This window comes from Epinephelus moara, chromosome 11 (assembly GCF_006386435.1).
Source record: "Epinephelus moara isolate mb chromosome 11, YSFRI_EMoa_1.0, whole genome shotgun sequence".
Lineage (NCBI taxonomy): Eukaryota > Metazoa > Chordata > Actinopteri > Perciformes > Serranidae > Epinephelus > Epinephelus moara.
This window is the reverse complement of record NC_065516.1, coordinates 26,989,475-27,003,474: the sequence shown is the minus strand read 5'-3', so window position 1 is coordinate 27,003,474 and position 14,000 is coordinate 26,989,475. Positions and strand designations below refer to the sequence as shown.

At 41.9% G+C, this 14,000-nt stretch overlaps 1 protein-coding gene across 1 annotated transcript in view; it reads right to left on the bottom strand.

The window, feature by feature from the left end:
- Window positions 1-336: 336 nt before the first annotated feature.
- ofcc1 (orofacial cleft 1 candidate 1) overlaps window positions 337-14,000 on the bottom strand; it is a 111,276-nt gene continuing 97,612 nt past the window's right edge. The window contains exons 25-27 of the mRNA XM_050056735.1: window positions 12,176-12,314; window positions 11,927-12,037; window positions 337-370 (exon numbers count right to left, since the gene is read on the bottom strand). Of these exons, the coding sequence (XP_049912692.1) occupies window positions 11,964-12,037; window positions 12,176-12,314 (213 nt within the window). The 3' untranslated portion in view covers window positions 337-370; window positions 11,927-11,963. The remainder of the gene's footprint in view (window positions 371-11,926; window positions 12,038-12,175; window positions 12,315-14,000) is intronic.

The following is a 14,000-nucleotide window of genomic DNA, read 5'->3' as shown; positions in this document are numbered from 1 at the left end:
CATGGACTCAGACAGATAGTAAACAGCAAACCGGATGTCATTTAAATTACTGTAGGTGAGGCCTGCAAGAAAGAAAATGCCAGCAGTGGTAACAGTAGACAGATTTACTGTTAAGTTAAAATGTTTTTGCAATTCACCGTGGCAGAATTAACAGCCAGATGTTACATATTTCCCTTCACACAAGGAGAAAAATGGCCTATCGGGACAGTTACTGGACATTACTGGAATAGTAACATAAAAAATAAAAACCAAATAATTTTATTTGATATGTTTTATTCCATTCTTTGCAAACATGCAACATCAGCACTGCAACCTCTTCTGATGAGTGTTTTGTTTTTCCCGTGCCATCCAGAAGGTGTTGTCCGTCTGCCTGATTCCATATGAACACCACATTAATCTGACAAAACTAACACCACTGAAACAAATATGCAAATCTGCTCCTGGAGTTGAGTTGCAGCATGTGCAGTAAATCTCCATCCATTTTAGTGAAATCAAAATTATGAATAGTTGCAGTGTGATAAAAGTAGGGCATTGCAACAGAAGTGCAAAAGAGAAGGAAGAGCAGAATGCTTGTGTGTTTTCAGCCTTCCCCCAAATTGAGGCCACACTTTTAAGGTCAGCAGAGTGCGAGGAAGTGCAGCGGGTTGCAGAATGTTGCTGGCACTTAGCTTGGCGCACTTGTGAACCTCGCAGACGTCTGTGGCAAGGTCACTGCAGGAAGCATAAATGGGAGTTGATGGCTCCGTTGTTCCGTGTCATCCGCCGTGCTCTCCACCATACTATTTGGGGTCGGCACTACTGAGCGCAGCTGACATCATGTACATGTGTACACAAAGGAGGCAGGCGTAATTTAAAAAAGCGTGGCAAAAATAGAGCCAGGCCCGACATTATTAAGACACAAGCTTCAGTTAGCCCACACAATGTGGGGATGGGTCATAATTGATGCATTTCCTGTCTACAACCCGAGAGAGCTTTTCATGCTGGTCTACACAAACACACATCCTTGTGTCTGACTGCATTTTAGTGCAAGTTTTTTTATTTGTAGGCTAGTTTTTTCAGTATTTTTAAAATGCAAAGGGATAATGGAAATTCATGATGAGAGGCCAGAGTGGTCCTGATCCTCCACTCACCCTTTTTCTACTCAAGACTTTTTTTCCTACTTTGCGAATGCATTGTTTTACTGCAAATTATAACCATAAAAAGCCTCTGATCCCCCATTCTGTTAAATTAATAGAATTACGCAAAAAATGTAATGATAGCAATTAAGTCTTGAAAATGCAAATTTTATAGTCAAGGACGATTACCTCATTTATAGCATGTGCTGGAATGATGCCAGACGAAGGTAATTTAGATCCGGGTTGCTCACGGTTACATCATGATGAATATGAGACGAGCGGGGCCTCATCACGCACCTCCAGTCGCCCAGCGCTCAATCAAATGGAGAGGTCGGGGCGGAGTTTAGGGGAATGAGGAACATGAACGCTGTCAGGGACGACTCTTCCGCAGGAAAGAAAGACATACATCACGAGTAAATGGGACTGGAAGAGGATGAGAAAAAACTGCAGGTATTCTCCAAAAGATGTGAGTGCTCGGGCGTTTAAAAGGACTGCAAAGGGCACTTCTGCACTGACCATAAGCTTTACAGCGCCTGTTCTTGACTTCTGTGACTTTACAAATGTTATGCATTCCAACAACTCCTCGACAGAGAGAAACTGTAATGTGTTTTACAACGAATGCTGACATTTCAGAGCGGAATGGATTCTAACACAGGTTTGATGGAAGCCTCTCAGGACGACACCACATCGTTTCCATCAGCGCGCCCTGTTAACCTCATAATGTTTATTGCCCCAGATTAAGAATTCACATCTAAACTCCACGCCCAAATGACATTTAAATGAAAGGATTTTTAAACCGTAACTGAGTTTGGCTGAGTAAAATACTCACATTAGTTAATTATTCGAGAAAGGCAGCTGTAATGGCATGAATCTTTTATGGGGGTCTGCCTGGTGCCATGATCTCTAATAGCTTAACATTTCACTTTAGCACTCCCTCCATGCTAGTACACTCTTCTAATCAACAACTGTTTTACATGCTGGAGTGCAGTGCAGGGGGGCAGCACAGCTCCAAGGTCCACATCCAGTGCAGTTTTTGTTTTAAAATCTCGGCCTCACACTGTAAGAACAAAGAACACCAGGAAGAAAGATGCTTTAATTTTGTCAATTTATCAAAGCATTTCCAGTGAGGTAACATCCTCATGTGGGTTGGATATTTCCCACCTATCAGTCATATAATGTTTCCACATCTTACTTGATTTAGTTTGATTTCACCTCCAGGGAGATTTAATAGTGGAATAAAGCACCGAGATAAAATAAGAGAAATAGCACAAGTATCCCTCTTGTTTCTTTTAAAACTGGAAAGCCATTTAACTAACATTTCACCCAGGTCTGGCTATTACACAGTCTATTGACACACATTGCACCCGGGTTGGACTCTTTCTCAACCCCATCCATCGGTCACACAGATTGTCCCCTGGTAGGCAGAGGCCTGCGACGTTAATGGAAATGGGGCGATGCTGGGAGCATAGAGCCTGGAGAAGCCTGGATGATCCCTCAGGCCATGGCTGCCACGGGATGAAATAGAGAGACTATTACAGCGGAGTTGTAAAGCCCCACACGCTCCACGCACTATCATAATAGAATATTGATTCTATCAGATGCCAGGCCCGGGCCTGTCCCCGCAATGAAGGAAAGAGCACTAAAGGTCATTGTGTAAAAGAACAGAGTGGGGGAGAGAGAGACAGAAGAGCAGGAGAGGTAGAGAGGAACAGAAAAGAGTGGACAGGAAAGAAAGAGCAGGCTGCTGCTGTTGTGATGCTGTATTTCTGTAATAACACAATGTATCATGCTGTAAGAGTGCACGACTAAACTATCAGAGAAAGTACAAGGACAAGTAGGAATGAGTTCAATACTGTATGAATAAAGTTGCACCGATCTTAACACATTTCTGCTGTTCAATTAAACTATCTTTCTTTTCTTTTTTTTTTTTTTGCATTGCCGCATCTGTCTCCACAGCTATAAGTAACAAGGAAGCAATTTCAACCATTAATTGTTGATCAAGGCGGTTGGGAAAAGCGCCAAAGGAAAAGGATGACAAATAAGCGCCCACCACGCGAACAGCAGTACAAATTACACCACAAGCAGGAGACGTTTATGCTTGATTGGAGCAATTTAATGTTTTCTTACGAAAAAAAAAAAAAAAGCTTGCAAATCCTGGGAGGACAGTTAAGGAAATGACTTTTTAATCATCCAAGGAGCCGCTGCGCCTTGTCTCTCCTGATGGCCCCATATTGAAGACTTAGAGCCATTAAGGGAAGGAGTTCATTGGTGGAGGCCGTTCTTAGCAACAGTTGGACTGATGTTACTTAAGGTGACAACTTTTTTAGGGTCAGACTGAACAGAAAGAGTTTGAATTGGGAATGAAACAGTGGAAAAATTGGATGCAGGCCATTTATGATGACTTTTTAAATGATTTCTTTTCTTTGTTTCGATGACGTTAAATCATTCTTTATATATATATTCTGTTCTTTAAGAATGCAGACATCAACACTGAGGAAGAAACAGCACAAAACAATCAGTGTCATTAAAAAATGACAGTAGACGGAATAGTTTTAATCGAAGCTCTAACTGATTTTAAAAGAGGCCCAAAATCGGTGCTGAAACTAGCACGTTTGGCACCCTGGGCAAGCTTCCACTGCACCCCTCCCCAGAATTTCATTATTATTATCATTATTATCCTCTATTGATATTTGGTGGTGGCTGCCTATGTCGCCTATAACAAGATCCGCCTCTGCCCACACTACACTGTTGTGAAACAATATAAGCCATGGCGGTCTGTCTACAGCCACCAAGAAGCATACTGTATGCTTAACAGCGCCACAGTTACATGTACAATACATTAGGAAATTGACTAATCTTCGCTGTGACATTATGGCCTGTACAAACTTCATGATGAATTCTGTTTTTCCAGGCCCCTTGGAAAATATATTCATGAAATTTCAATGTCCGATGAAACAAGTCATCTTTTAACCAGAGCTTGACTGTGACATTCCATTCCTCATTTCTATTCCAGGCAAGGCTTTATTTTAGTCAAATAAATATCCATTTGTCTTGTTTTTTTTTTCCTTTTCAATTCACACACAGCCCCAGTAATTGAACAGTAGTTGTTGTCAAGGGCCCCGGCAAATGAAACTGCCATTGTAGCATCAAAAATAATCAATTTGATGAGTCTTGTATATACTCCCATACTCAAAGTAATGTGATATTGATTCGGCGCTCTGATATAGTACTCCTCTTCTGCACCAGAATGATTATTGGCTTTAGACAAATTCCAGCACAATCTTTTATCCCCCCCTCCCTCCTCTTCCTCCCCTCCCTCTCTGCCTCTCTGCCCGGCCACCTCTTTTGTCTCAAAGCGCCGGTGCCAAAGCCCTCAGCTCCAATTCCACTCCGCAGCCTGACTTTGTGTGTGTTTGTAACACACTTGGACAATAAAAGACTCTTTTCTTTATTGCTAAACAACAGCGGGAATACAATTTGACCCGATCAGTCTGCATCAAACCATTTTACACGCAGCTCAATTTGCATCTAAAAGACATGCAATTTCATATACTGTGCCCCTCTCTCTCTCCCTCTCTCTCTCCCTCTCTCTCTCTTTCTTTCACCTTCACACAAACACAAACACACACACACACACACGTGCGTACCTTTAAGTTATTATGTTTCATAGTGTTGTGAGGCATTGTGGATGGTAGCTCTGGAAATCTAATACATTATTTAAATCCAAATCACCCTCCCCTGTCCGGTCATGTTATAGATGACAATAATGCGGCCTCTCTCTCTCTCTCTCACACACACACACACACACACACACACACATGCACACACAGTCTTTCTCCCTCTTTAGCTCTCCTTTCTCTCTGAATCAAAGAGATGCCAAGGACCAAAACAGTCAGATAGATGGAGTGATGGTTGGAGTGTAAGATGAAAGGATAGGTGATGATGGATGGAACGCAGGGCAGAGAGACAGAAGGGTGGATGAATGAAAGGAAGGGAGGAACAGGAGAGATGAATGATGGGAAGGAGGGATGAGGAGTGAGAGAAGGAGGCCGCAGAGGAGAGATGGAAAGATGGCAGGCCTCAACACCAGGCCAGTCTGTATTGATTAGTGTGTGTAATAAAGAAACCGAGACACTTGGCCCCAGAGAGGACATGGTTCACTTGGTGTCTGCTTTAACAAGGAGTGTAAGTGTGTGCGTGCGAGTGTGTGTTTGAGATCTAAAGCCACTAAATATGCCGATGTGTGCATTTTACACACAGAAATGCCTATGGGTGTCTACAGAAATGAATAAATGAAAAAGTGCGTGTGTGTGTCTGTGTGTGTGTGCACCTGTGTCTGTTTGTTTGTGTCGGCCCGTGTACAGAGCATGCAAGCGTGTGTGTTTGCGCACGCTGCAGGCTGCATCCCCCTATGTGCCGTGCATGAAAACACCTCACACACACAACGGGGGCCCTGCTCATGGAAAAATCAATATGCTGGTGATAGAAATATGCTAGAATGTTCTCTAGGTGAGAGATTGATCTGAGCTCCACAGAGGGTCTGTCCAAAACCAAATAATGGTTAGGGGCCAGCGACCTCCAGATCTCCACAGAAAACAATAATTATAACCACACCGTGTATGCCTGCACTAAGCATAAAGGCCGCAGTCAATGAAGGCTAAATGCTAACGCTGCAAAGGTGGTGGCTCAGCATTAAGAAAAACTGGGGCTTTCAACTATAATTAGGTCCAGAGTGTAATTGTCAAGATTGTTTTTTTATAGGGTCTGTTCACCCAGATGACAAATACAACACATTTTCCTCACTTGTATCAAACAGCACATGCAGATAATTTGGGTTTTATTCACCCAGGGCTTGAGATATCCATATCTTAACTTTTCCCATGTTATCCTAAATAAACAAAGGCAAATGGAATTCCATTTGTGGCGCTCACAGCATCTGAAAATTACTTACAAATCAACAGCAACAATTTTGAGTCAACAGTTCTCCTGTTGCTTTGGTTGAAAGTAGTTCCAGTTTTAGGTGAAGTGATCTTTTAACATGACCATTAACAGAATAAATATTCAGGTCAAGGCTCTGATGTTTGAAACTATATGTACTTTATGTCTACACTGTATATGATATAATAAAACTTTATTGTCAGTTTAAATGGCAATTCATTTTGCATCCTTAGGGAGCTCCATTTAAGAAATTTAAACACAGGTTGAACACATCACAGTCATGATAAGTATATAACATTATGTCCTCTGGATTCAGATCTCAGTTGCCAGCATACTGATTTGGGTGTGGCAACAGGATGGGCTGATGTATAGAATTCTTCAGCCTGTTCGAGGACAGACGTTGGTTATCTCAGTTTAAATGTACAAGGAGTCAGAAGAGGTATTGTTAGCGAGTCTGAGCATGCTCCTGTAGTGAGCTGCTTGAAATAATCTAAGCACAAATTGTTATTTGAGAAGCTTTGCATGTCACAGATAGGCAGCTGAGCCACAGCAGTACAGCAAGACACTCTGAACCACTGATTTAAAAAAGAGAAAAATATTCTGGCCACTGGAACTCCAAAAAAATCTGATGAAACAGCCTTACTGATACCTGACAAGGTAAAATTTCTGCTCTAGATACAATCTACAGTTCCGGTTTCTACCTAAATTACCACCAGCTAATTATGAGTCATCCAATAAAAGCAACTCTTTTCACTTAGTTCATTAATGGATTAAGTCTACAGAGTGTTATCTGATGTCTATAATCCAGACTTCCTTCTGCTGAATGAGGATGTTCAGCCAAAACAACCTGCATGATGATAATTTCATCCTGCACACTGTGTCTGCTTACATTATGAATAATCAGTAGAGTTGAATGCTTAGTTTAATGCCACTAGTTTGGCTCCCCAGCACCTTGCTCAGTGCACAAGCAACAGAGCTGCACACAGAGCCTCTATTCTACAAATAAACCAAATAAAGAGCATTCATTCAGGAGCAGGAATGTCTGTTCTCAAGCCAGATTGAAACTCACAATATGTCCAATGCACGACGTGTACGTTAGGTCACAGATCCACAGAGGGACTTGGCATTCTTGTTGGTGATGCCTGTGTCCAGCTCGGTCCTGGCAGGTGCAGCAACACAAGCTGTCTGTGTGGAAGGCGACCAGGCAGAGAGACAGATAAAGAGAGACGGCCAAGCTGAAGCGCTGCGCTGGCGTGAGGAGGTTTAATTGCTCTGTGTGGCAGGAAACTAACTCGTCATCAGGCATAGCCTCCTGAAAATAGTTTCTCAAGTAAATTTTGACATTTTATTCAAATACGCTACAGGAGGCAAAAGGTCTCCATATCAAAATATTTTGCCAGACTGAGGCTATTATAAGAGTTTGGTTCAAAATATGGTATGAAAATGCCCAAGTCAAAATTGAAAGGAGTTCTTGATAATCCCAAAGGAAATTATGTTAACATATAAATTGGTCTTGTTTTCTCAGGGCTGGATCTGCCAACAGAACATCCTGATATTACCTAGCCAGCTTATCATCAGCACGGCCACTTTTTGAGTGATGAGTCTCCTACAGGAACCAACAGCTGTATGTGCAAATCATGCATATAAATCAATTACTGGGGCCCTATGTACTTTAAATGCACCCATTAATTAAGCAATGTCAGACACAATGAACCGTGAAGTTCATTACATTTTTAGCATTCAAACCCAGGATTATTTGAAGAGTGCATGAGAGAGAGGGAAGACGGGTTTACCTAATGATTAGCCCCATAGCTCAATGTCGGGCAGACGCCAGCGGAAATTTCAGGAAAGCTGTTGCGAGAGGAGACAGAGCAGCAGCGAGCTGTCTCAGCAATCTACAAAACACGAAAGGGTTGATCAAACGGGAGGCGAGGAACAACAACAACTACGGTTTGATCGGCGCCGGCTGTGCCTACTTTTGAACTTTCAACTAAAAGTAAAACTCTCACACGAGCATCCATCGAAATTCTACCCGGTGGATTGATGTGAGTCATTTTTTTAATCATCTCAATTTCCATTTTGTCTGAGCCAGTGAGGTTTTATATGCAAAGTTCTCCTGAACAAAACATGCAACATGCATTCTGTGACTAGTGGTGTGTGTGTGTGGTATGTATTTACAACACAGCTAAGACAACATTTTTTTATTTATCAAGTAAGCGTGTCAAGAATTTTCTTAATCCTTTAAGTAAAGTGACAAAAAAGATCAACAAAACTGAAGCTGCAAGGATTTCTGTTAACAGCAACATGCAGGTGTTTAGAGTATGGATATGTGTGTATCGCTCCGTGTGTGTGTGTGTCCGTGACCTCTGTGTTGCTTCGTGCCAGGCTGTAGTTTGGTTCAAGTTGCTGTGAGATGACAGGAGAGGTTGGGGGGGGTTGGGGGTGCGAGTGCAGAGAGAAGAAGCTGGGCCCAGCTGCCTGGCATTAAGCAATGACCTCTGCATAATGAAAGATGGCGACAACATTTCCCACTCATTACAAGGTTCCACACTGTGACAAGATTTGCATATTCATATATTTTTCTCCTCCACCTCCCCTCCCCTATTTTTTTTTTCCACTGCAAATTATTTTTCCTGTGAGCAGGACATCTGCCTCCCTGACACTGCTCTGGAAGAGGGAAAATAAATAAATATGTGTGCAGAGAGGCACATGATCTATCCAGATGCCACAGAAATATGGCACGATGTTGACATCTCCGCACACCCCGACCGTGTGTGTTTTCCACGGCTTAAGCACCAGGAAATCATGTTCGGGGTCAGCGGAGAAGAATACAGCTTGGGCAGAGAAACCTGACAGAAGTCTGGAATGTATATCTGTTTTGCATATTATTGTTCTACCACAGTGACATAAATGCCACTGTAAAACACTGGTGTTGCAGGTTACGCATAGCTGGGGCCAACTAAAATTCATGCCACAGAGGAGAGGATCAGTGGATGTGTTGGTGAGCAGATGTAACTGATGTGGCCTTATCTCACAGCTGAGGTGAGTTGTTGATGTATAGATTATTAAAATAAAGATGTAATAATGAACAGAGCCTTTAAACATACATTTATTTACAGTCCAAAGTTGAAAGTTTTTGTTTTTTTAAATTTAAAAAAGATGCTATTTTTCAGAACATAAATAATACTGTATGTACACATGAGAAGTCTAGTGAACGTACATTTAAGATACACACATTTAAGCTGAATGTCATCAGACACCCCTGATGGATATTCTCTGATCAAAAAAGCATCAGAGCACAAAGCTCTTCCACTCCTTACAAGACATAATTACATTTCAACATCAAACAAAAAAGGTGCCATAAATGAAGTTGGGTAAATAGAAAATACCGACATGTATGCAAAGACAGTAAATGTATAAAGTTCTTCATCAAAAGAAAAGTGGTTGCCTTAAAAAACAATCAGAGAGGTTTGAAAAGAAAGAAAAAAAAGCAGCAAAAGTGGGAATTTGAATCCCTTTTATTTAGTTGGTAACTTTAATTCAAATGAATCAGGCTGAGCTGCACCCGCCAACCGTGCCCGAAGAGTTGCCGATCTCAACGTGCAGCATAACGATCACCGCAGCACTTCTGAATACAAACTGTTTTATGTGAACACCTCAAGCTGAGGGCTACATAAATATAGAATTAGACAAAGTGTTATTTTTTTCTTTTTATGTTTTATTTTTCCCCCTCTCTTCTCTCACTCTCCAGCAACATCCCCAGGTTGGGTTGGCTCTAAGCAGATGCAGGCACTTACTTCAAAAAGTTGCAGCTCCCTTATGATAGCTCTGCAAAAAGGTTTTCTTTTAACTTAAATCAGCAAATGTGCGGAGCAGAGACCTAGCGGCGTGTTTTCTCTCCCCCAGAAATAATTGCTCCTAGGGATCAATTTGAAATTTAAATTGTGGTGAAATGGTGTTTGTCATTAACAATCAAATATTTGAACCGTTGAAATACCTTTGCCCCCGCTGTATCTGCACCCTCTGCGCCCAGTCGGAGAATATTGCACAGGGCATTGTTTTGATGATGATGAACTGGAAAGTTGGCGATATTCTCAGAAAACATCACACGAGAGAAAAAGCACGAGGATAAAAAAACACATCAGAAATTTTAGATTTATATAAAGGTATTAATGTATCAAACAGATTCATAAACCACAGTGATATTTATGCTTCTGATTTTGCTTCATCACACATACACTGTGCTATTACAGCGAGACACACAGAGAGAGTAAAAAGAGCAAGAGAGTTGAGTAAAGGGATAAGAAAAATACAGATATGGAGAGAGGTAGCAAAGTAGGACAAATGGGGAGAGAGAAGAGCTTCCTGTCATCTCTGAGAGGCAGCGTCTCTGCTTAATGTTCATTAGGAGGCTGATTGAATTGGGGGGTGTAGCACTGTCACTGTTAATGGAGTGATCTCTAATTGGAGCGCATTAGCTCTATAGGTTCTGGCTAGTGTCAAAGGCAGACAGAAGGACAGGATGCAACACGAGTGTCTAACACATCCTGCCAATGCTGAAAATACACCACATAAAACAACATGTCATTATCCGTTGAGCGTTTGCACACAGTGGAGATAAACAATCAATCAATTCCCCGTAGAATTACGCCAACATGTTGTGCTTTAGTCATTTTACAGCACAGATGGACTGATAAATCTAAAAATCTCATCTAATTCTTTTAAATTTTTTGGCTGGAAAGGCCCGTGTCTCTATCAGCACTCTGAGGATCAGAAACAGAGACGTTATATGTGTGTGTGTGTGTGTGTGTGTGTGTGTGAGAGAGAATGTGTGTGTCCGTATGCACTGTGTGCCACGCCCCCCGGGCCATGATGGTTTAAACATGGAGGTGAGAAGCAACTTCAAGGCCAAAGTAAGGTGTGTTCCTGATAATGACGAACACGAATGGCCGCCATCGCCATCCAACAAGACCCAGAACTTGATCTGTAATGGCCGCCCATAAAGGCGAATGATCATCAATGAAAATGACAGGTTATTAAGATCCGATTTTAGGAGGGGGGGCCATGGCTTTAGTATGATAGGTTAGCTATCTATAAAACCTTTAAAGCCTGGCCCTCAACGACATCAGCCCCCCGATTCCCATCTCCCCGCGCCCTGTGCCAGAGACACATGCTAATAAGCTCACAACCTTTAATTAAGCAATATGTGTAAGTAGGCAGCCATTATGGCCTGATTTGTGAGCCACTTCATTACACTGAGCACCGGCTAGCAGACACATATTCAATACAAATCAAGCTGGCCTGAATATTATCCTGCTTAATGTGAGGCCAATATTGATATTTTATCACTCGTGTTCTGATTAGTGACTTTTAGAATCTTCATTTTTCATTGTGTTGAGGCAGCGCTGAACACCTAACGACCTGCATCCATTAGAAGTGTTGCTGAACATTGTTTATCAGGTTACAAACAGTTCACACATACTGTTTATGTTTACTGGCAGAGGGATGCAAGAATTATATAATTTACAGTACTGTGTTTAGTTCCTGTTATTCTGATGAGTCAACCTTCCATTGTTTATTTTTTTGACTATGTTAAGCATTTTATTAGTCATTAAAAAGGTATAGATGCCAGGAAGTAAACAGTACTCACATGCATTTTTTACTACTGGAAAAAGCTGTTGAAAAGTACATTTTCCAGCTGATGGCAGCAATACAGCATTTTTAAAGTAAGAATAAAAGTTCAGTTCATAAAAGTTTTAATATACAACTTCACAAAGAGCCCCAAATTGTTCAAGTATTCCACTAACGTAATAACTACTGCAGTACATTCCAGAGACTTCAAGTCAAAACAGATGGTTGATATGATGACTTACATTAGTTTAGAGTCCTATCTCTCCCTTTGCTTTGATATCATTGGTTGAGGTCTTGCAGAGCAAAACTGGAGCCACACCCGCTTCCTCCTACCGGCTCAACGCGATGAGACCCTGAGGGAACGAAACACCCGGTGAAACTGTGTAAACTCTGCTCAACAAACAGCAAGTAGCAAAGCTTTGCACAGGTAAGAGGGACACGTGTGTGTGAGACAACCACTGTAAATATGTGCTCTTAAATGCAACACTCACGCCCAAATATTTTTTTCCGTTTCCGTAGCTGGTGTGGAGCACCAGCGCCTTTCTTGTCCTCCCTCTGATTGGCTGAGCCCTGACTGGCGCAGGGCACCATCCTGGTTGCGTTGTCCACCCCTTCCATGTCACCGATCACCTTCAGAAAAAAAAAAAAAAACACGTGCGCGAGTCAGTACGAACGGAAACAATAAATGAACAGCGCAACAACTGTTTCCGGAGAGACCCCAGGGGCCATATGCATCAAGCATCTCAAAGTACAGGTTGAACTTGGATGACAGTGACTGAGATTGGCAGGAGAACTGCTATTTTTCCTCGAGGCCTGCAAGTAGTGTTGTCATGCATAGTCTCTACCTCTGTGACTGTCCTGGTGCTTAGAGTGAACTTGGAGGAGAAGCAGAAATGGAGACTTTATATGACACACTACCTCCAGTCCCAGAGGGGAAACAGCTCTCACAACTCTGGCTTGGCCTACTTATGTACAGTGATATGAAATACAACTTAAATCTCACTGGTATAGCCACGATGAAATGATAGACTGTAAAATTGTCTTAAAAAATCGTATTTTTTTTACCATAAATATATGAAGGAAAATTCACTCAGTGAAGTTGCGCTACATAAATAATGACTGCGAATTTAACACAATACGTCAAAATTACTTTTGCATTCTTTCCGCACTCAGCTCTATATTTCATAACAGCATCAAGTCGTCCTGTCAGAAAGGTACGCTGGCACTTTTCTAAAGTTGCAAATTACATAGATAGAGCAGCAATTGAGCAAACTTGAAAAATGTGCCACAGAGTGCTTCTTTATCTCAAACTAGTATAAACTTGCCAGATAATTACATGCGGTGTACTTTGGAGAAGTCCTCCTGCTAAGCAGATATGGCTGCCAGGGAGGCATTAATCTCCTCATGCAACATACAGTACGTAGCCAAGGACATTCCCCCTCTCTCTCTCTTGTGCTCACTGTCTCTCTCTCTCTCTCTCTCTCACACACACACACACACACACACACACCACATGCAAAAAAAAAAAAGACAGCACACACACAGAATACAGAGCACACTCACTTCCTGTATAAATCATATTCATATTTCTGAGGGCTGCCGATGACCTCACGGCAAATGAAGCGTGGGTCCTCAGCTCCGCAGCGGCAATCAAACGTGCGGCAGAGTAATTACAAAAGAGGGGCAGGAGGGAGAATTGATGCGGTTTGTCAATTAATGTTGCTGCAAGGTGTTTTTTTTCCAAAGGTTAACTTCTTCATATTCTCTGCATGCTAAATTAGGTCAATATTGGTCCGGCGAAGAGTCGTCGTCGTGGTTGTGGGCAGACGGACGGTGGGCTGAGTCATGAAAGGACAAGACAAAGAGGTCCTTGTTAATGAGAGATTTGATGGCATATCACGATGATGAGGTGTCCCTTAAGGAAGCACAATCCTCTGTGCTCTTTACAGCTCGGCTTTCCATCTCTCATATTCTCTGATCGTCATCATCTGTCATTATTATCCTATTTCTCAGCTTTGCCACTGTTATTATAAAAATCTACAAACTATAAGGGGATATGCTCTCCTAATTATACACACCATGCATAATACAACACAGTCCTCCCTGCTGAGGTTAAGATAATTAAATGCGATACAGTTAAAACCTTACTATGTGAATAAACTGCATACCTTTTGTTTCTACAAATGGTTAAGCACATCCCCCCCAAAAAGGGAGAGAGGAGAAAAAAAAAAGCCCAGCTGAAATTGCCGAGAAAAGTGTTTTTATTTATACAAGTCGCTGGAGATGCTCATCATCAGCGTTTTTTCCGAGCCATAA